The sequence below is a fragment of the Melanotaenia boesemani genome, chromosome 21 (assembly GCF_017639745.1).
Source record: "Melanotaenia boesemani isolate fMelBoe1 chromosome 21, fMelBoe1.pri, whole genome shotgun sequence".
Classification (NCBI taxonomy): Eukaryota; Metazoa; Chordata; class Actinopteri; order Atheriniformes; family Melanotaeniidae; genus Melanotaenia; species Melanotaenia boesemani.
The window spans coordinates 29,841,959-29,864,745 of NC_055702.1; the positions used below are offsets into that span (position 1 = coordinate 29,841,959).

A 22,787-nucleotide genomic window follows, 5' to 3' on the forward strand; every position below is an offset into this window, starting at 1 on the left:
TCTCATTGACTTGAAAGGGAAGAGATCAGTGGTTCCTCCTGTAACGGTTTTATATGCCATGCTGGTACCAGGTTCCTCACCCGGACCGTAGAACGTCTGTTTCAGTCGTAGTAAGCTTTTGCTGCTGATCATTATATTGTCTCCTAAACGCAAGGAACGTTTGATAAGTTTCTTGATGACCGGTTTGCAGTACTCCTCTAATTTCTAATCATTTTACTTATATGTTCCTTTGGGACTCGCCACCTGTCCTGTTCCTGCCTCTTCTTCTAATTGCTGGGATAGCCTCCAGCTTCCCCGCGACCCTCACTGGACTAAGCGGTAAAGCAGATGGATGGATGTTTCTTTGGCTTAAGAACCAGTAATACTAATTATCTGTCCCCTAATAAAAGCTGTAAATGTATCCCATCTCATATGTCTTCAGGTTTCTATTGTGTTTGATTTGTTCCTCAAGCAGGGAAACGAGGCCAATAGCAGCCATGTTGCTTTGAATCCCCACTTAGGAATCTCACTTATCAATGTGGAATCATAAGAAATGAAAGCATTTGGTGGAAGGTCTGACAGGAGTACAGGGTCCTAAAAGACCTTTTTTATTTTCTATCTCAGTACTGCTGAAACCAAAAACCATCTATATGTGACTATAACTGGTGTGTACTGGAGTAACATTAATATTGTTTAGCGTGGGGATTATCTTTCCTCCAAATATTAATTAGATTAATTTCTTTCATACAGTAATGAATTACACACCTACTTCTCAAGTCTGATTGATCCATACCGGAGCTTTTGTCCTTCTGTGGATCCAAAGTACAATTAAAGTCACCGGCCATAATGCATGTGCCAGACAAAGGAGCAATAGTTATGTAGCCAGGTGGTAAATTATTAATGCAATTTTTCACTTGGGCATAGGATACGCACTTAGAGGTCTTTATAAATGGCTATAGCCTTATTTTATTGCGTGATGTTTGCGGTTTGTTTTCTGCTGTAAATATTGGAATATATATCCTGTGACACGGCCACTAGATAGCTGTGTCATGGGAGCTTAAATCTTTCCACAACGCTTTGCCAGGGGTGGGTGGGTGGATGGATGGATGGATAAATAGATAGATAGATACCTGTGGCAGGAACATCTTCCCATCACCAAACAGATCTCCCACCACCTTCATGCCATTCATCAGGGGGCCCTCGATGATCTGTAGGGGTCGTCTGTAGCGGTCGACCTTAGCTCGGCACTCCTCCACATCTTCCACCACATATCTGTCTATTCCCTGCCAATAACAAGACAACATGGAGCAAAGCTACAAGACCTGTATGTTTGTATGAAGCTTTAAAAAGCACAGGAATCAGTCTGTAAGGAAAGATGTTGTTCTGATCCCACCGTCCGGTGTCAGCAGCTCAGAGATGGAGAGGCAGCTTCGTCCTGAACCACAACTCTCAGCTCAACTCATCCAGACGGAGCGGGTGTACAGTAGGGAAAACATCCCTGATATCTTTCCAGGAATGTTGGAGGGAAGCCTGAACAGAATGGGTTCCTGACGATGAGCAACCCACAGTTTACATGGTTTCCTGTGAACATCTTTCCTCATCTCTCTCCTTTCTACTCTGTACCGTCCAGTAGTTAACGTTCCCATTAAAGCTTAGATTGACGGTAACGTCCAATCAGGAGCAGCCAAAGATCAACCGGTGAGCAGAAAGTTCTATGTGTGTGTGAAAAGAAGAAAAATAATGCTCCTCTATGGCTGGAATAAAGCCAAGAAGACGTTTCTGATGCACGGTGGCGCCACAAAGCAGCTGAGCTGGAGTTGGTTTAGTGAGGATAGCAGGTAAATAGTAGCAGGAATAACTGGAAATGAGGAAAAAGTGGAAACATGGAAATAGTTTCTGTTGTGTGTTTGTTTTAATTTAATATTTCAGACTCACAATTTGGTCCATATAAGAAGTAAAAGAAAAGAGATATAAAGCAAACACAGAAAATAGAGGCTCTGGGACTCCAGTGAACCAGAGAGAGAGCCGATATCCAAAAAGGAGAAAACATGGAACAGCGGTGAACCTTCCCAAGAGTGCCCGGCCAACCAAAATTACCCCAGGAGCTCAGTGACGACTCATCCAAGAGGTCACAAAAGACCCCACAGCAACAGATGCGGGCCTCACCAGCCTCAGTGAAGGTCAGTGTTCATGACACAACCATGAGAAAGAGACTGGGCCAAAATGGCCTGCAGGGCAGAGTTCCAAGACAAAAACCGCTGCTGAGCAGAAACAACATTAAGGATCATATACATGAGCCCCAAGACTTCATTTTTTTTTTTTTTTTGTTTGTTTAGGATTTTTGGGCTCTAGTGGCCTTTACCAGCATGGGTCAGATGGGTCAGAGAAAGGGGAATGACCTGCAGCTAAGGGCTCCAGACCGGGACTGGACCAAGGAGCTGTAGCCTCTGTACATGGGGGCTGCAACATTGCGGCGTCTTGGTGGAAGAAGGTTTATCGTTGAGCTTCTCAGTCTCCGGACGACTCCTGAAATGTAGATAACCCACGTCACAGTGGCATCAAACGAGTCCAGAACGCAGAGTTTTAAGGTTGGAAAGTTACGTAATGCGTCTTTAAACTGTTAAAGTGATCTCCAGCTCTCACTGGTTGATTTTTGGCTGCTCCTGATTGGACATTACCATCAATCTAAGCTCTCTGATTGGTGGAAAGTCTGACAGGTAGTGGCTTCATCATCATGTCCAGGTCTAAATAGAGATCTCTTAGCAACATAGTAGTGATAGTGATGTTTTCATGATGAAATGTGATAAATAATGCTGTTATCATGGATCATTGTGGATTTACCAGATAGAGTCTCTGAATAAAACTACATTTAGTGGCTGGATTGTAAACCTCCTGTACGGGATAGAAATGTCTGGAAAACTTTCGTAGATCATCTAAAGGGTAGCTATCCATCACATTTACCCCACAGAGCTGCACACTACCACTCCAGAGACACTGATGATGATACTCTATGGAGAACACAAGTGATGCCACCCCGACTTTCTCCGCACTGGTGTGCACAGATAAAGGCTTGGTGGTGCTGAAGCACTTACCCTTGCCGGAGACCCGGGTTCACATCCCAGCCGGGGCAATTACCAACACCTAGTTTGGGTCCTTAGGCAAGACCCTTTGTGCTACTGCCTACCTCATATGATGAGAGACAAGGGAACACGAGACATACCGGCTCAGACGTCGCCCGGTCAAACAAGGTCTGCGTCAGGTGCTGGGGAACCAGAGCACCCTGGCGAGAAGTGGGCTACTGGAACAAGACGGAAATGGACGAGCTGTGTTGGAATGCTACTACTCCAGTAACCCTGGTCAGAGGTTACATGCACAGAATGTGGAAAATATGGAATCTTCAAAACCCACAATCAACACTCACTGCCAAACAACTAGTAGCTCAATGTTCAAACATCTGCAGATGGCAACTGCTATCACAGCTTGAAATTGACGAGGTACAACACAAATGCTACGGCAAGGGGGGAGCCAGGACGTCAGGTCAGGGGGGAGTTAACAACAACTCTCCCATCCAGAGATTGGGTACGAAGCCCCAATAAGCACAATCACGCTGAGCGAGGCAGCGACTGACCTAAGAGATAAGATCATGGCAAAAATGATCAGGCAACCCCAACACCAATTACAGAGGCTGAGTGAAGTACCATCGGAAAATCTCCTGGAAGATGTGAATGCAGCTCTGAGAACGATTTCTACAATGACCATCACTGAAACCAATGAGCTGATCTACACCTCAGCAGCAGTGATCCTTGAGGTGCTTGGCTATCAACCAAAGAGCAACCATAAAGATACATGTCCACCATGGAAGAGGAGGTTGGAGGCTAAAATCAAGGCAGCTCGGAGAGAAGTGAGCCTCATGTCAGTAAAGTGAAGCTCATGTCAGGCATCATAGCGGCTAAGATAAGTGATCACATGGATAAATACATAGGCACAGCACAGAAGGGCATTGGTAAAAATACCAGAGGAGATGCTGGTAGATAGAACAGTCGCTCAGGACTGTAGAACCAGGAATACCAATCTGTGCATTGCAATCTGTGGATTGATTACAAGAAAGCCTATTACTCAATGCCACACACATCAACAGGACTCTAAGAGCCTTCATTGCAAACTCAGTGCAGCAGTGGAAGACCACCCTTGAGGCCAACTGCAAGCCAATTGCACAAGTGTCCATCAAATGTGGCATATACCAAGAGATGCCCTGTCCCCTGTGGTGTTCTGCATAGGTCTGAACCCCCTCAGCCAAATAATCACCAAGACTCAGGAATGGGTCCACCATCAGCCACACCTCCTCTACATGGATGACATCAAGCTGTACGCCAAGAGCGAGCGAGACATTGACTCACTGATTCACACAACCAGGATCTACAGCAATGACATCGGAATGTCATTCGGACTTGAGAAGTGTGGGAGGATGGAGACAAAGAGAGGGAAGGTAGTCCATACAGAAGGGGTCTCACTCCCAGACAGCAGAATAGCAGACATTGAGGACAGCTACAAGTACCTTGGAATCCCACAAGCAAATGGCAACCTCGAACAGGCCACAAGAAAAGCAGCCACAGCAAAATACCTCCAACGAGTAAGGCAAGTCCTAAGGAGTCAGCTCAATGGCAAGAACAAGGTCCGGGCAATTAACAGCTATGCCCTGCCGGTCATCAGATACCCTGCGGGAATAATAAGCTGGCCAAAGGAAGAGATTCAGACCACAGATGCGAAAACATCTCCTGACCATGCATGGAGGGTTCCACCCCAAATCCAGCACCCTGAGACTGTACACTAAGCACAAGGAAGGAGGCAGAGGACTAGTGAGGGTCAGAACCACTATCCAGGATGAGACATCCAACATCCTTGAATACATCAGGAAGATGGCCTCAACGGACGAAGAGCTCGGTGAATGTCTCAGGCAGTGGAAAACAGATCAAGTGGCGATGGAGAAACCATCATGGGTGGAAAAGCCCATCCACTGGATGTACCACCGACAGATAACTGAAGTGGCTGATATAGAGAAATTCTACCAATGGCTAGAAAGGAAAGACAGCACAGAGGCACTGATCATAGCTGCACAGGAGCAGGCCTTGAGCACCAGAGCAATAGAGGCCCAGATCTACCATACAAGACAAGACCCCAGGTGTAGACTGTGCAAAGAGGCCCCTGAGACAATCCAGCACATAACTGCAGGGTGTAAGATGCTGGCAGGGAAAGCCTACAAGGAGCGTCATAACCAAGTGGCTGGTATAGTGTACAGGAACATCTGTGCGGAGTACAGACTGGAAGCCCCAAGCTCAAGGTGGGAAACACCTCCGAAGGTGGTAGAGAATAACCGAGCTAAGATCCTGTGGGACTTCCAGATCCAGACCGACAAAATGGTAATGGCAAACCAGCCGGACATTGTGGTGATGGACAAACAGCAGAGGAAAGCCGTTGTGGTTGACATCGCAATACCAAGCGATTGTAACATCAGGAAAAAGGAACATGAGAAACTGGAGAAATACCAAGGCCTGAAAGAAGAACTTGAGAAGGCCTGGAAAGTGAAGGCAACAGTGGTGCCTGTGGTCATTGGAGCACTCGGGGCAGTAACCCCCAAACTGGAAGAGTGGCTACAACAGATCCCAGGAAAAACCTCAGACATCTCGGTCCAGAAGAGTGCAGTCCTAGGAACAGCCTAGATACTGCAGAACCCTCAAGCTCCCAGGCCTCTGGTAGAGGACCCGAGCTTGGATGGATGAGAGACCGCCCACGGAGGGCGAGGGGACAATTTATATATATATACTGTGTATATATACATGTGTATGTGACCCACTCTGTTGACACGATCACACACCCCTTACACACACATGCACGTACGCCCGTTTCGTTCCTGTTGTTTCTTTGGCAACGTGATCACGCAAAGTGGGCGCCAACGAGGTATATTGTAAGCATGTGCATTGCAGCAGCTGGACAGTCCACGAAGTTACCTCCCACAGCTCTACCTGCCACTATTCAGGTAAATTTGAGGCACCTTTTGCTCCTAAACTCAGCCTGATATTTGTCCCTGTTGTAAAGTAGCCTGTCTCATTACAGCCTGAACGACTGAGTCTGAATTAGCCGACTGCCTGCTCAACGAGCTCGGCACCAGCCATGATCAGTGGTAGTTTGCCAGATGTTAGGCTATGTGGTCGCTACACCACTTTTGGCTTTTTCTTCCGTGAAGTTTTCACCACGTTTTCATAAACCACATCGCACAGCGTTCTCTAGTCGTCTATCTTTTCTGTCGCAGATTGTAATAATTTGTAAAATCTTTGTTTTTTTCTTTATTCCAAGCAGCATTATTCTAAGCAGTCTATTACACAGTTAGCCTCGGCTTTTATCAGTTGCAGCCTGGAAAAGAGAGATTAAGAAACCAGAAGCTACACCAGGCAGCTCAGGGAAGCAGCTCTCTGCTGGCCTGGATGAAGCCATCAAGCAGCAAGGAGGATGAGGAGAAAGATGATGAAGGAGAAAGGTCAGAGCCAAGACCAGGGTCATGTTAACTGTTTAAAGCCTTTTAATAGTTAATAATGAATAATAATTCCTTACATTTCTGTAGCACTTTCCTGGACACTCAAAGCGCTTTACAGTGATTGGGGGACCTCAGGTTTTTAAAAATGAGCTCTTCCACTAATTTTACTGAAGCCTGTAAAAGTGTCCACTATGTGGTTTGGCAGCCACATCTGGTACAAGCTTTATTATCCCAGTACTTTATTCTGTAGCCCCACAAATAGAAGTTGTTTCCATGTTAGGCCTTACAGAATTTACAGCTACCTTGTATTTATTGTATTTATTGTAGGCTAATAATGAAATGTTGACCATCATAAATAAACAATTAGAATTTGTCTGCAGAACACAGCTAGTGGTGAAGCCTTGAAGTCAGACTATGGTGGTTGCAGACTGCTTAAAGTCTTCGTGGTGTAATGCATTGACTTTTGTCACTAAGCAGTTTTACTTAAACATGCATCACTCTATTCTGTCTACTGTCCCACAGTAGACCATCTACCAGCATGGAGGATGAGGAAGATAGGAAGAGCAGTGTCACATCAGGTTCATGTACAGTAACATGTTTCAATACATTTGCAAGTACATAAAAGCCTGCAATTTTTTTTTTGTCACACTATAAATGAGCAAAGGTGGCGGTTCCACACGCTCTACAAAGTGCCCTTTTTTTTTTAAACTAAGCACCTGCCCCTCAAAATGTCTGTGCACGCCGCTGTTTTTCCGCCATGTTGGGGGAACCCGGTATCCATCAGCTCAGATAGAAGCGAGTCGGGGGTACGATGTAGAAACACTATCTGCTGAAGAATAAATGTATGCACCACCATACTCATCATTTCTAGCTTTATTATTGATCTGAAATCAGATCTATTATATGTTCATCTGTCTGGATTCATTTCTGATCAGTGAATATATTCTGGGATTTATAAAAGGAAAAGACAGACGTCTGAATATACTGGACTCATTCATTTAATACATCTGGATCTGATCTACTCTGATACCAGTGAAACCAGTAGGCAGTCCTGGGACTCGTGTTAACCAGAGAAGAGCAAGCAACCCAACCTGGTGGTAGAAAGAGATGTAACTGTACCTGGAGTTTCATCCAGATGTAAACCCTGCAGCAGGAAGCCTTTCTACCTGAATCCACAGGTGTACCACCTCACCTGTTCTCTCACCATCCGTTCATCTAGCTGACACCTTGAAAATGCAGCCATCGGTGTCCTCCGTTCTCTGGGGCACATCTACATATCTCTGGGACACCTCCTCCGTTCCCAGGGACATGTCCTCCGTTCTCTGGGACGTGTCCACCGTTCTCTGGGGCACATCCGCTGTTCTCTGGGACGTGTCCGCAGGTCTCTGGGACGTGTCCTCCATTCCCAGGGACGTGTCCGCCGTTCCCAGGGACACGTCTGCCGTTCTCTGGGACATGTCCACCGGTCTCTGGGACGTGCCTCCCTCCAGGATGGAGACGAAAGATGAAAACCTGCTGCTTCACTCCCTGTTTGCAGCTGCTACTGCAGCCGAGGACACGACTCAGAGAAAAGATGGACAGAAACTCTGAATAAGATGGAGATTAAAAATGGAGGGCTGCTGCTGGACCATGTGAACAGACCAGTTCATCCAACTTGGTGAAAACTCCCACAGTTCTGCCTAATTGTTTAAAGCAGGTTTTGTCCTCCACTAAATGGACTCAATTCTGACACCCATTTCTCTTTGTTTTTGAAAAGTAATTATTTAGTTCTTCACTGGTCTGTAGGGGATGGTGGTTGATTGAAAAGCCGTTGAGATGTTCAAGGACAGCAGGTCTACTTTACCTTAATGAGAGCATATTCCAGTCTCTCCTCTACACTGGCTTCTCTCCACTCGTCTGTCTGAGCCACCTTCTTCCCTCCTTTTACCACCTTCTGTTAACAAGAAAGAAACTTCTGTTAACCAGACAAACAACTGCTCAGTTTACCTGTATCTACCTGTCCTTACCTGTGTCCACCTGTGTCTCCCTCTGCCGACCTGTGTTTACCTTTACCTACCTGTACCTGTGTACATACCTGTGTGAACCTGTGGCGTAACTGTGTGTGTATCTGTGTGAGTACCTGTGGTGTTAATGTGTGAGAACCTGTGGTGTAAATGTGTGTGTACCTGTGGTGTAAATGTGTGCACCTGTGTGCGTACCTGTGGTGTAAATGTGTGTGCACCTGTGTGCGTACCTGTGGTGTAAATGTGTGTGTACCTGTGGTGTAAATGTGTGCGTACCTGTGGTGTAAATGTGTGCACCTGTGTGCGTACCTGTGGTGTAAATGTGTGTGCACCTGTGTGCGTACCTGTGGTGTAAATGTGTGTGTACCTGTGGTGTAAATGTGTGTGTACCTGTGTGTGTACCTGTGGTGTCAATGTATGTTTACCTGTGGTGTAAATGTGTGTGTACCTGTGGTGTAAATGTGTGCACCTGTGTGCGTACCTGTGGTGTAAATGTCTGTGTACCTGTGGTGTAAATGTGTGCACCTGTGTGCGTACCTGTGGTGTAAATGTGTGTGTACCTGTGGTGTAAATGTGTGTGTACCTGTGTGCGTACCTGTGGTGTCAATGTGTGTTTACCTGTGGTGTAAATGTGTGTGTACCTATGGTGTAAATGTGTGAGAACCTGTGGTGTAAATGTGTGTGTACCTGTGGTGTAAATGTGTGTGTACCTGTGTGCGTACCTGTGGTGTCAATGTGTGTTTACCTGTGGTGTAAATGTGTGTGTACCTATGGTGTAAATGTGTGAGAACCTGTGGTGTAAATGTGTGTGTACCTGTGGTGTAAATGTGTGCACCTGTGTGCGTACCTGTGGTGTAAATGTGTGTTTACCTGTGGTGTAAATGTGTGCGTACCTGTGCGTAGACCAGAAGCTTGTCAGTAGCATCTGCATCTCTGTTCCAAATGAGGTTTTCACACATCAACAACAGCTCCTTATCAATGTCGTCATACACTGGCAGGTTTCCAGCATTCACAATCCCCATATCCATTCCATCCTGGTGGAATAAAAACAAAGACGCTCCTGTTTCTGGTACTATCCAAGTAGAGGAAGTACTTTCACAGCCTTAGCCAACGCTGCTAGAAACATGTACTCTGGACATGTATACCTATTACCCAACATAACTACATCACATTTATTTATAGGTTTTCTGGATCTAAAAGAAGAAAACAGAATATCTGTGGCACAGAGACAAGCAGCTGTTCTCTGTTCATTTCATCAGGTCCACCAACTCTACTTCCTGTTACCTCTAAAATATAACCAGCCAATCACACAGCAGCATGTAGTCATGTAGATGGGGTGAAGATGACTTACTGAAATTAAAAACTGAGCACCACAATGAGGAAGAAAGGGGTTTTAAGAGACTTTGAACGTGGCATGGTTGTTGGTCTGAGTGTTTACTGGGATTTCCACTCACAACCATCTCCAGGGTTTCCAGAGAATGGTCTGAAGAAGAGAAAACATCCAGAGCAGCAGTTGTCTGAACCAGGACGCAGCAGAAGACACACCGGGTGTCTCCTGCCAGCTAAGCACAGGAAACTGAGGCTACAATTCACACACACTCACCAACACTGGACAATAGAAGATGGAGAAACGTTGCTGGTCTGATGAGTCTCCATTTCAGCTCCACATTCAGATGCTCGGCTCAGAATCTGCTGGAAACATCATGAAAACATGGATCCATCCTGCCTTGGATCAACGCTTCAGGCTGCTGCTGGTGTCATGGTGGGGGGAGATTTTCTTGGCCCAGTTTGGGCCCCTTAGTACCAACGTGGCCTGGTTTAACCAGCACAGCCTACCTGAGTATTGTTGCTGACCATGTCCATCCCTTTATGACCACAGTGGAGCATCTTCTGATGCTACTTCAAGCAGGATAATGCACCATGTCACAAAGCTCAGATCATCTACTAGAAGATGAAAAAGACGACCCGGTACTAGAAGGTGGTCCTAATGAAGAGGACGACCCGGTACTAGAAGGTGGTCCTGATGAAGAAAACGACCCGGTACTAGAAGGCGGTCCCGATGAAGAGGACGAACCGGTACTAGAAGGCGGTCCTGATGAAGAGGACGACCCGGTACTAGAAGGTGGACCCGATGAAGAGGACGACCCGGTACTAGAAGGCGGACCTGATGAAGAGGACGACCTGGTACTAGAAGGTGGACCCGATGAAGAGGACGACCCGGTACTAGAAGGCGGTCCTGATGAAGAGGACGACCCGGTACTAGAAGGTGGACCCGATGAGGAGGACGACCCGGTACTAGAAGGCGGTCCTGATGAAGAGGACGACCCGGTACTAGAAGGCGGTCCTGATGAAGAGGACGACCCGGTACTAGAAGGTGGACCCGATGAAGAGGACGACCCGGTACTAGAAGGTGGACCAGATGAAGAGGACGACCTGGTACTAGAAGGCGGTCCTGATGAAGAGGACGACCGGGTACTAGAAGGTGGACCCGATGAAGAGGACGACCCGGTACTAGAAGGCGGTCCCGATGAAGAGGGCGATCCGGTACTAGAAGGCGGACCAGATGAAGAGGACGATCCGGTACTAGAAGGTGGTCCTGATGAAGAGGACGATCCGGTACTAGAAGGTGGACCCGATGAAGAGGACGACCCGGTACTAGAAAGCGGTCCCGATGAAGAGGACGATCCGGTACTAGAAGGCGGACCCGATGAAGAGGACGACCGGGTACTAGAAGGTGGTCCTGATGAAGAGGACGACCTGGTACTAGAAGGCGGTCCTGATGAAGAGGACGATCCGGTACTGGAAGGCGGTCCCGATGAAGAGGACGATCCGGTACTAGAAGGCGGACCCGATGAAGTGAAAGTGGGCTGTAAAGCAGTTTGCATGGCTTGCTGGCTACCAGTAACATACGTAGTATAGCTAAGATTAACAGGAAGTGGAAGTTGGTTGATCAGCTGATGTGTGGTTGTTGTGTCCCCTTTAATAGATCAGCTGATCTATTGACCCCTTAAACCCTAGGCTTTTTGGAGGTGTAGTTCGGCTGAACAGACCTACCCAAATTAAATCAACAATAACTCTGTAATTATCAGGTCAGTATACATAACCCTGGTCTCAATGGATAGGTGAGACCCTATGGAATATAAATCCAGTGTCAGAAACATTGTGAATGTTAATACACCTGTGCAAATTGTCATAAATCATAGGTAAAAAAAATATCCTCGCCTAATTGTTTTTTTTTTTACACAGAAACATCATTCTGTGCTTAAATATACCACTGCATGGATTCAGCAACTCCTTGACTACAACTGTACAAAGTTTCATGAGAACAGAACAAAGCTCATAGTTTTTATGCAGGTTTTAGTGTGGATAGAACCAGGCGGACTCTCCATTTGGCCACTTGGATACACAAACTGTGCCAACTTGTGCTGTGTCTGTATTTCCTCCAGAACTTTCAACACGGTGTATTTAGTTCTTTGTAATTTCTTGGACATGTTCATGGCTTTTATCCTTCGTTCTAAATGGATAAAAAGTTATAATGAAGAAAAGAAATGAACGCTGTTCGATATTCGCTCTTTCCGGTGCGCCCACAGGCGTAACTGTAGCAAAATGGCAATGATGCTCCTTTGTTTACGCCATAGTATTTATACTTGACAGATAAAGTCTCGTTCAAGTGTAAGATATCGTTGGAACGCTTGTGAGATGTAGAATTCGACCAAACTTTATTTACACTGCCAACACCCACAACAAGACAACAAAATGGCTGTGAATGGGAGCATATGACATGTTAGCGCATGACGCAGTTTCACCATTATGGATTACTACGCTGTGAGTTTTGGTCAAAGAACAGTGTGGATAGACTGAAAATTACCACAAAAAGGTAAGAAAATAAAATATGTGGCTGTTTGTGAGAATATCTTTGGGATTTGATGCTGTATTTGGTGATAAACATGCTGTCTGATAAGGCTTGCTGTGATGTGACGTGAGGTGCTTGGCGAATATCTTTTTATGCTTTGTATCATATGAAAGTGCAGCTTTTCTAGTTTCATTTGATACCCAATATGTTTGGGTGGAGTGAATGGATCACGCGTTGTGTTGCATTTTGTTTCGGGTGTTACTGGTTATGGTGGCGCTGTTGTTTGTGGCATACGTATTTTAAAGTTGTTATTAAACAAATACTTTGTTGACCAAATGCACTTGGAGAGTTGATTTAGTGGCATTAGGTATTCTTCTTTAAGACACATTATAAATAAAATATCCTAACATCACTAAAGTAACTTGACACACATGAACTTGTGTTTACAGCTGTTGGACCCACCGGTGGGTCCGTCGGGCTTAAGGGGTTAAAGGGTATATTTCATGCAAAATTCACTTTCTGAAGTGCTTAGAAGTATCTCTTATGTCGTTCTAAGTGACTAACAGACCAAAAACTCCTACAATAATCAACCCTGGGATGTAATCAGGTTGTATCTAACTTCGAAATTCAGCTTTTAAAATGGAAGATGTAAATTCTCCTCAATAATGACATCCAACCTAGGAAGTAAACTCCTCTCGCTGGTCTTCAACCCGCCCACCAGCAGCCCTTGCCGCAACAATCAAGTAAAGGAAACAACTTTAATGAATATAAAATCTCTGCTCTTGATTTAATGGAGATAACAGAGGTCAACAGTAAACGGGCCATGTGCTTATACAGATACTGGTTTAAATGAAAAAAGGGGAACTGATAGAGCCACACACAACTGATTTTAATAGCAGGCTCAGTCATTTCAACTGGACTTAAACTTTTTGAATTTTTAATTCCAGTTGAAATGCCTGCTATTACAACTTGTGCACTCCTGGATGATGGAGAATTTTACACTATATATTAAAATGAAAGGTTGGCTTTATTAGCATCCTTCATGTTTATAACTTGTGTTTTCCCTTCAGTGACGACACCAGAACCAGCTGTGGAATCAACCAGCATCAGCCTACACCCTCCGCCCGGCCTACACCCTCTACCACACCCAGTGTAGAACACTGCTACTGCATATGCACGTGAAATTTATGCTGCTGATATAATGGCAGTAATAAGAGCAAAGCACAAACACATCATGTAGCATCTTACTGATGTCTGGTTTGAATGAGGAAAAAAGGAATTGATACAGCCACACAGAATTATAATGAAAGGTAAACCATCCGTCATGTTTATAACTTGTTTTTATTCTAAAAGGTTTATCCATTCAGCAACTACCAGAACCAGCATCAACCATCATCAGCAGCACCAGCTGCCAGCAGCCTCTGACACCCTGGACCTGGTAAAAAAAAAAACATCCTGCTGCATTGTACATGCATCTTGTTGAGTGTCACCATATTGTAATTCTAAGTATTTTAATATAGTTGCTTTGTGTTAAGTATCTGTCTCCATCCTCTGTTTTCTCCAGGAAACAGAAAAAGGGCCTTCTGGCTCTGGCTGCTGTGCAGGACCAGCTGTTAGATGCTGAACAGCAGAGGCAAAGCGATGCAGCTTCAACATGCTGCAGGTCCTCCAGGAACAGAGCGAGCAGCTGGACAGACAGAGCTGAAGCCAGCAGAGATCTGTGATGGAGGGTCTCTGGGTGGACTGGACAGGATGGCAGGAAAAGCCAAAGTGATAAGATCATCATATACACACATATAAATAGTTATTTTCCACGGCTGTATTCACTATAAAAAATAAATGACTTTGTCAAGAGTCTGACGTTTTCAGTTTTTGTCAGATGTGGTTTGGCCACATCTATAAAATATTAGCTAAAAATATTTAGTTATTAACCAATAATAGCTATGAAATATTAAATAATCCATCTTTGCTCGCTACGTTATATCTTAGGATGAAGTTCATCGTGTTTAACGAAGGTCGGCTTCATAAAAAAGTCCACACCTGTAAACATCTCACCACCTTTCTACGCGTTAACCCTCACATGCTGCTAATTCTGTGTGACTATATCCTCATAATTCCTCTGAACCATAAGTCCGTCACCAGCAACCCTCTAGTGACGGATTCCTCCTCCACCTTCTACTGATGATTCCATGATGCACACAAAGCAGGTGATGAGATCTTTATTCTGAACACATGATGCATTTTCTATGGAAGATTTTCTCTTTAAATGTGTACATCATGTATACATGTGTGTTCTGTCTGTCCAAATTCCACAACATGATGTTTATTTTGAAAAGGTGTGTTGTGATTGGTTGGAAGGCAGGAGGTAAAGCATCCAGGCTGCAGCATCCAGCTCCTTCAGTATCTGCAGCAGGTGGTTGTAGTGGAGCATCTGGCTGTGGATAAGGGTTGTCTTCAACATGGCTCTCAGAGGTTGTGAAGCACACAGCATGGGAGCACCAAGAACTTCAATCTCTCAAGGATGCAGTTAATGCACCTTTGGAGGTATTGCCATCTTCCTTTTAGTCTGCCAAAGCATCTTCAATCACAAGCCTCGCTTTGCGTGCTCTGAGGCTGAATGTTTCTTGTTGGTGTGTGAGGGCACCGTTGCCTGGGAAGGGCTTCATAAGCCAGCTCATCAGCGGATAGGCAGCATCTCCGATGACGTAGTAGCCAACATCCTGTCCACCAATGTTCCTGCACTGCTTCCCTCTGTAATGTGTAATCTATGCTGCTATGCCTCTCTACAGCAAAATATTTTTAACTGGTGATTTTAACCTGCACATTAACAGCTCTGATGCTCTTGCAGAGGAGTTTTTACATCTTTTAAATGATCTAAGAACAACACATCATACAGCCTGATCACAGCAGAGACCACACCTTGGACCTGGTCCTAACCTGTGGTCTTGTCCACTGGTGTGTCCCCTGTTGTTGACCTGGCTGTGTCAGATCACATCACCAGGTTTATCCAGCAGGAGGCTCCGGTGAGAACTGTGAGGAAGCGATATGTTACTCCTGAAGAGGCTGCACATTTAAAACCGGCTTCATGTGATTTTATTGTAGATCATTTTAACGGGAAACTGAAGTCAATCATCAATGCTGAAGCTCCAGACCTGGTCCTTCTCCTCCTACTGGATCCAGACCAGATCAGCTCCAGGTTCAGACTCGGTCCTTCTCCTCCTACTGGATCCAGACCAGATCAGCTCCAGGTTCAAATTTGGTACTTTTCCCTCATATTGGATCCAGACCAGATCCGCTCCAGGTTCAGACTCGGTCCTTCTCCTACTGGATCCAGACCAGATCAGCTCCAGCTTCAGACTCGGTCCTTCTCCTCCTACTGGATCCAGACCAGATCAGCTCCAGGTTCAGACTCGGTCCTTCTCCTCCTACTGGATCCAGACCAGATCAGCTCCAGGTTCAAATTTGGTACTTTTCCCTCATATTGGATCCAGACCAGATCCGCTCCAGGTTCAGACTCGGTCCTTCTCCTACTGGATCCAGACCAGATCAGCTCCAGCTTCAGACTCGGTCCTTCTCCTCCTACTGGATCCAGACCAGATCAGCTCCAGGTTCAGACCTGGTCCTTTTGCTCCCTGGTCTGGGAGCTGGTGAAGTCTTTGTGGAACCTTTCTAAACAGGAACTAGTAAGGGACAGGGAACTCCTCCATCATCCATCCTACCTGTGGTCTCTGTCAGACTTTCTTAGGCTCTTTTGACCATTTCCACTAACACTCCTGTGGAATGGAAGTGAGAACACACATGTGCGTTATTGGCATATTTGAGTCATGAATGAGTCATGAATTAAATTTTACATGTCATTCATGTTATCGCTGTAATACGCCAGTTAACTAAAACCAGTAATATTGCTGCACATGCATCGTTAATGTGATCACACGTCCTCATGTAGACGTCTCAGAGCTAGAAAAAGAGACAACTTGTCTGAGTAAAAGTGGAGGTCTGTTCACCCTGTAACCCAGTGATCCCCAGCTCTGGTCATCAAGGACCATTATCCTGCAGGTATGACATGTTTCCCTGCTGCAACACACCTGGTTCAAACTAAAGGGATGTCTGGCGAGCTCTGAACAAGTCTGCTATTGAGTCATTCATTTGATTCAGGTGTGTTGAAGCAGGGAAATTCTGGAAAGTCTGCAGGACGTGGGCATGGAGGACCGGAGCAGGGGATCCCTGTTATAACCCAGAATCAGATATGGTTACATCACGTTAGCATAGCGTTTCCCTTCCACACTGCTTCTCATTATAAACTCTCAGCTGGTGTCACGTCTCAGGTCCTTTAACGTTGCTCAAACAGTTCTGGTTTCTGCAGCTAGCTAACAGCTATGTGCTAAACAACATATTCAAAAAACATGTTTAGCTTTACTGGTAATAGCTTCAAAGGAGGATTAGCTGCATGAAATCTTCACCACTGATCCTCAACACTGGAACACTGCCGGGTTGTTTGCTCAGCCCCGCCCTCTTCACCTGCTTCACACAGGACTGCTCTGCCATCCACCCCACCAACATGGTGGTGAGGTTTGCAGCCGACCCTCCCCACCCGGGCAACGCACTGCTTTTAGCACCTCCATCAGGAAAGGGGGGCATTAAAACCACCACAGACAGACTCAGAGACAGTTCTTCCCCAACAGCCCCCTGTAGTTCATCACTACACCCCCCTACAGCACACACACACACACACACACACACACAGACCTCCATCCTTGCTGTAGGATGAACTTCATCCAACCTGTAAATATTACTGTCTGCTGGGAATTCTGGAAATATAAATGTGTTCTGATATCTTTTAAATATGCTCAACTTTATTTTTACTTATTTATGTGCCTGTTATATTTCTACTTATTTATGAGTGCTACGCAGAAAGACTCCTCAAAATTTCATTATGCTGCATAATGACAATAAAGATGTTGAATCTTGAATGAAGCTACGGTATATTGTATTAAACTGTACAAAAAGGAGATGTTTGGTAGCTTAAAACAAACATAGCATACAGGCTAAGCTACAACCGAAGCAATGCTGCAGGTGTTATATCAGAACTAGAGCCAAACACAGTAAATGTCAGACCAACCTTTCACCAGCGTCCTGTTGAACTTCATGCTCAAGCTTCTTCAGGGCCAGCTTCTTGCTCGGGGTCTAACTTCAGTTCCTGAAGGTCTGGATTTTTCATCGATTACGCTACAATTAGTTGTTTCACCGCGGAAGCGCTAAGCTGTGTCAGTTACCTCAGCAAAGGAAGATGGAGTGGAGTGATGGGCGGAGCCAGCAGCTGCTCGGCTCCTCCTCCCCCCTCTCTGAGAGGAGCTGCTTTAGCATGAGGAGAGAGAAGCTGCTGAACTCAAACTAAACACCGAGCTGACCAAAGCTGGGCACCGAGATTTCACTGAGATCAGAGAATTGTTTCAGATCGGGAAGAATATTTATATTTGGGCTAATGTTGACCAGTAAACACAAGCTGAACAGACGGGCAGCAGATGGTTCCCACACTGCTGTAGCAGGTACGATGTGTCAGTGTGTAGCCATAATTACCTTGATAGCATGATAGAGAAATGCACCGTGCATGGCTTCTCTGATGGCCTCCATACCTCTGAAGGAGAAGGACAGGTTGGACAAACCTCCACTCACCCTGGCTCTCGGTAACGTATCCTAAAAACAGGACAGGAAAATAAACAAAGGTACTCCAGCTAAACAGAAAAGTTAAGGGTTTATGGACAAAGTTTATTCTTCAACTTCAAGTAACTTCATCATTAGTACACAATAGTTAGTCTAGTACAAAATCTGTCCAGTGAGTCCCGTTCAAACAGGAACCAGATCATTTTCCTTATTTTTTCTGTCTTCTGTCTGAAATGATTAGAATTAAAAATACTTTATTATTCCCAGAGAGACATTTCTGCATTGCAGTGCTTCTTAAAACAATTATACAGTGAGAGAAATAGGAGATAGAAAATGAAGAAATAAGAATCCGAGTGAAAATGGATTAAGGTGCTTAAATTAAATAAAAAATATCAAATAAAATTAAATCAAATAATAAATTAAGAACAGATTATAAAAAAGAAAAAATACAACAAATACATTAACAAATAGATCTTTACAGTATTTTACAGCAATTTACAACAGGTCATGGCTCGGTCTTCTAGTTCAGAGCAGAGTCTGATGTCCACAGAAGGAAGGACGTCCTGCTGAGGCTGTCCAGCATGTTGTGGACAGGGTGGGAAGCGCTGTCCACAATAATTCTTAGTTTGGGCAGCATCCTGCTCTTTGACACCACCCTCAGAGAGTCCAGCCCCGCTCCAACAACATGACCAGCCTTACGGATCATTTATTGAGCCTGTGGGTGTCCACCACCTTCAGTCTGCTGCCCAGCACACAACAGCATAAAGAAGGAGCAGCAGGTAAGAGACGCTGATGCTGTAGGTGACGTAGGTCCAGTGAGACAGCAGATTCAGACCAGGTGCTCAAACACTCATTGAGTTGTATTCACGCCAGTCAATCAAAATATTCCTGAAAGTTGGAAAATAGTGTCTTTAAGTTCCACTCTGGAGCACAGTGGGAGGATTTGGTAATATAGTGAGTTAATGGGATTTTCTACCTGGCCTGTTAAGCAGGCCAGGTGGGGTTATAACCCCTGGGAGAGTTTGGTCCACAATCGGATGGCTGGACCTAGGTTCTCTTCTCCTGGGCATGTGTGGTTGCAGTGGACATTAGATGGCGAGCCAACCATTGGAGTCTGGACGGACGGATGGAACAGATCCCAACTGGTTCCAGTTAACAACACCAGGTTTAAAACTTACCTCTTCTTTCACCACATCCCTTTTGCGGTAGGAGTTGAGGATAGCTTTCCTTTCTCTGGATTTGGTCTGAACTGAACTGATCTGCCTTGTCTGGAGCAGAACTGAACTTTAATTTACTGATAAGTATTATTTTGTTCCAACATTGATTATTGTGTGTAATTAAGTTGAACGTGATTCTGGAAGATGTATTTGTTTATCTTGTACAGTGTTAAGCTGACTTAAAGGTGTCCACTTATCATTGTGATTTGAAGTTATGGGGTTATTGTGTTCAACTTTTTAGAAGTATTGCATTTTCTTTATTGCTCAGCTGAGAAAACAGAAGCTCTCTAGAGCAGTGTTTTAACTGAACAAAGTCTAAACTCAGTTATAGCCTAACCTCACTTTAAAGACCAGTCTAATAGAATAACTTGTAATTAGAACAATATGGTTGATCAAGAAAATGGGCTGACCTTACTGGTTATTAAACAAAGGTGTTACAGGTACTGACCTCACCACAGTGTGAATGTTATTCATGTCTTATGATGTGTATTGTATAATGTGCTTTCTAAAAGTTGGTGGCTTTTATAACTAAGTCTCGACTCTGGTCTTGATTTGATGCACAACCACTCCTTCGGAGCCTGGTACTGGTCCAGTGGCAGAGATTAGTGAGTACAACAACATAGGTGATACACCTAGGAATAAGAAAAGTAATCCTGGGAATGAGTAAAGTAGTAATAGGGATGAGTGAAGTAATCGTAGGAATGAGTAAAGTACAGTAGTCAGATAAAAAAGTAATCCTAGGAATAAATGAAGTAATCCTAGGAAAAAGTAAAGTAGTCCTAGGAATGACTGAAGTAATAATAGGAATGAGTAAATAGTCTATTCTATTATATTCTATACAGTAATTTATCAGACGCTTTTATCCAAAGCGACTTACATTTGAGAGTAAGAACAACACAAGCAAGAATTCAAACAAGATGGGACGTCATAATTAAGTAGTAGTCAGACTGCTGGAGTCCAGGTGGACCAGGTGCTGTCATGTAGTGCTAGAGGCAGTGCACATAATTTTTTTTAAGTTTTTTTCCTTTTTTTGTAGTTTTTGTAAGTCATTTTGTTTAAATACAAGATCACGATTTCATCAAACAATATCATCTTGGGCATAAGTGCAGCAGCTTCTTCAGTACTTGGTTGAACCAAAGAGCTGGACAAATCTTTCTACCTCATTCTGAGTAGAAGAGTTAAGCTAAGTGTAGAAAAGCTCCTTAAACAACTGAGTCTTTAGCTTGCTTTTAAAAGTGGATAAGGACTCTGCGGATCGGACGGAGTTTGGTAGATGGTTCCACCACCGGGGAACAACAGAGGAGAAGAGTCTAGCTACTGATGTGAAGCCACCTTGTGGTGGGAGCACTAGGCGTCTTTCACTGGCAGAACGTAACTGTGGAGAGGGAGTGTAGCTCTGGATTAAGGAGTGGAGGTAGACCGGAGCCGTTTGGGTTATTGTTTTGTAAGCCAGAAGCAGAGCTTTGAATCTGATGCGCTGCAACTGGAAGCCAGTGAAGAGCGATTAGCAGCGGAGTGACATGAGCTCTTTTGGGCTGGTTGAAGACCAGACGTGCTGCTGGATCATCTGCAGAGGTTTAACTGAGCATGCAGGCAGGCCAGCCAGTAAGGAGTTGCAGTAGTCAATGCATGAAATGACCAGAGCCTGGACCAGGAGCTGGGTCGTGTGTTCAGTCAGGTAGGGTCTGATCCTCCTGATGTTGTAGAGAGCAAGTTGGCAAGATCGAGCAACCGAGGCAACATGGTCCTTAAAGGTCAGCTGGTTGTCTACCATGACACCAAGATTCCTGGTAGAAGACGTAGGCACAAGCGTGATGGAGTCAAGCTGCACGCTTATCTGTGGGGGTAAAGAAGGATTGGCTAGAAAGACAATAAGCTCAGTCTTGGACAGATTTAGCTGAAGGTGGCGATCCTTCATCCATGCGGAGATATCAACAACATGCTGATATTCACATTGAGACGGTTGTGTCGTCAGGTGGGAAAGAAAGGAAAAGCTGAGTGTCATCTGCATAGCAGTGGTAAGAGAAACCATGAGAGCTAATGATGCACCGAGTGAGGAGGTGTATAGTGAAAAGAGAAGAGGGCCGAGCACCGAGCCCTGAGGCACCCCTGTTGTCAGCCCATGTGATCTGGACACGCCCCCTCGCCAAGATACTTTGAATGATCTCCCTGTGAGGTAGGACGTAAACCACGAGAGGACAGATCCTGAGATGCCAAGCTCCAAGAGTGTGGAGAACAGTATATGATGGTTGACCGTGTCAAAGACAGCAGACAGGTCCAGCAGTATAAGGACTGAGGATTGACCAGCGGATCTGACAACCCGTAGGGAATCAGTAACTGACAGGAGAGCAGTTTCAGTAGAGCGACCTTGCCTATAGCCAGACTGATATGGATCTAACAGATTGTTGTCTTGGAGGAACTGTGAAACCTGACTGAAGACGGCACGCTCTAGTAGTTTAGACATGAATGGAAGCAGTGAGACCGGCCGGTAGTTTCCAACCTGGGCTGGGTTGAGTGTGGGTTTCTTCAGCAGCAGGTAACCCGAGCTTGCTTGAAGGCAGAGGGAAAGACACCGGATTTAAGAGAGGAGGTGATAATATGGGTTACTGCAGGTTTGATTGTAGGTAAAATGCTCTGCAGGATGTCAGAGGGAACAGGATCAAGAGGACAGGTTGTGGGTTTTGAGTTGACTAGAAGTTTAGAGACTTGGTCCTCATTTAGAGAACAGAAGGAGCGGAGTGAGGCACCAGTAGCTGGTTTGGTAAGGCTGAGTTGGTCAGGCTCAGTGAATTGGTTACTGATGGTAGCAACCTTTTCAGTGAAGTAGGAAGCAAACATTTCTGCAATCAGCACAGTGGGAGGCTGAGCAGGTGGTGGAGATAGAAGAGAGTTAAACACCATGAACATGTCGTGCGTAGGGAGCATTGCGGATCTTGTTCTGATAAAAGGCTATCTTGGCCGCCTTTAGGCTGGATGTGAAAGTTTCAGGTTTTTGCTGGTACTCAGACAAGTCAGTGTGTTCTTTTGATTTGTGCCACTTTCTTTCTGCTGCCCTGAGTCCGGCTCTGTGATCCCTCAGAACCTCGGCGAGCCATGGACAGGGAGGGTTTTGTCTGGCTGGTTTTGACACCAGAGGACAGAGTTTGTCCAGAGAGGAGGTGAGAGAGGAGCAGAGTGTTTCTGTAGCCTCATTAACAGACAGTAAGGAGAAGTCTGAGTGGGAAGGGAGGGTAGAGTAAACCTCATCAGACAGCTGTGTAGGTCTGAGGGATCTCAAGTTTCTGCGGTAGGACACCATTTTTGGAGCCGCTTGAGTGACATGAGGAAGGAAGACAGAGAATTTAACCAGGAAGTGGTCTGAGAGATGTAGCGGAGTGACGGACAGGTCAGCTGTGGAGTAGTTTCTGGTCAGCACCAAGTCAAGAGTTTTACCAGCTTTGTGTGTTGGAGGAGTCTGAACCAGTTTGAGATTGAAAGAGTAGATGAGAGCCAGAAAGTCAGTTGCTGTGGTTTGTCCATGTCTCCCATGACAATTAGTGGTGTGC

The 22,787-nt window shown here is 45.2% G+C and overlaps 1 protein-coding gene across 1 annotated transcript in view; it reads right to left on the minus strand.

The window, feature by feature from the left end:
• The window catches only part of mtr (5-methyltetrahydrofolate-homocysteine methyltransferase), a 119,857-nt gene that overhangs the window by 52,784 nt on the left and 44,286 nt on the right, over nt 1-22,787 (minus strand). Inside the window, exons 17-20 of the mRNA XM_041973173.1 lie at nt 17,942-18,058; nt 9,405-9,545; nt 8,352-8,441; nt 1,110-1,262 (exon numbers count right to left, since the gene is read on the minus strand). Coding sequence (XP_041829107.1) covers nt 1,110-1,262; nt 8,352-8,441; nt 9,405-9,545; nt 17,942-18,058 — 501 coding nt within the window. The remainder of the gene's footprint in view (nt 1-1,109; nt 1,263-8,351; nt 8,442-9,404; nt 9,546-17,941; nt 18,059-22,787) is intronic.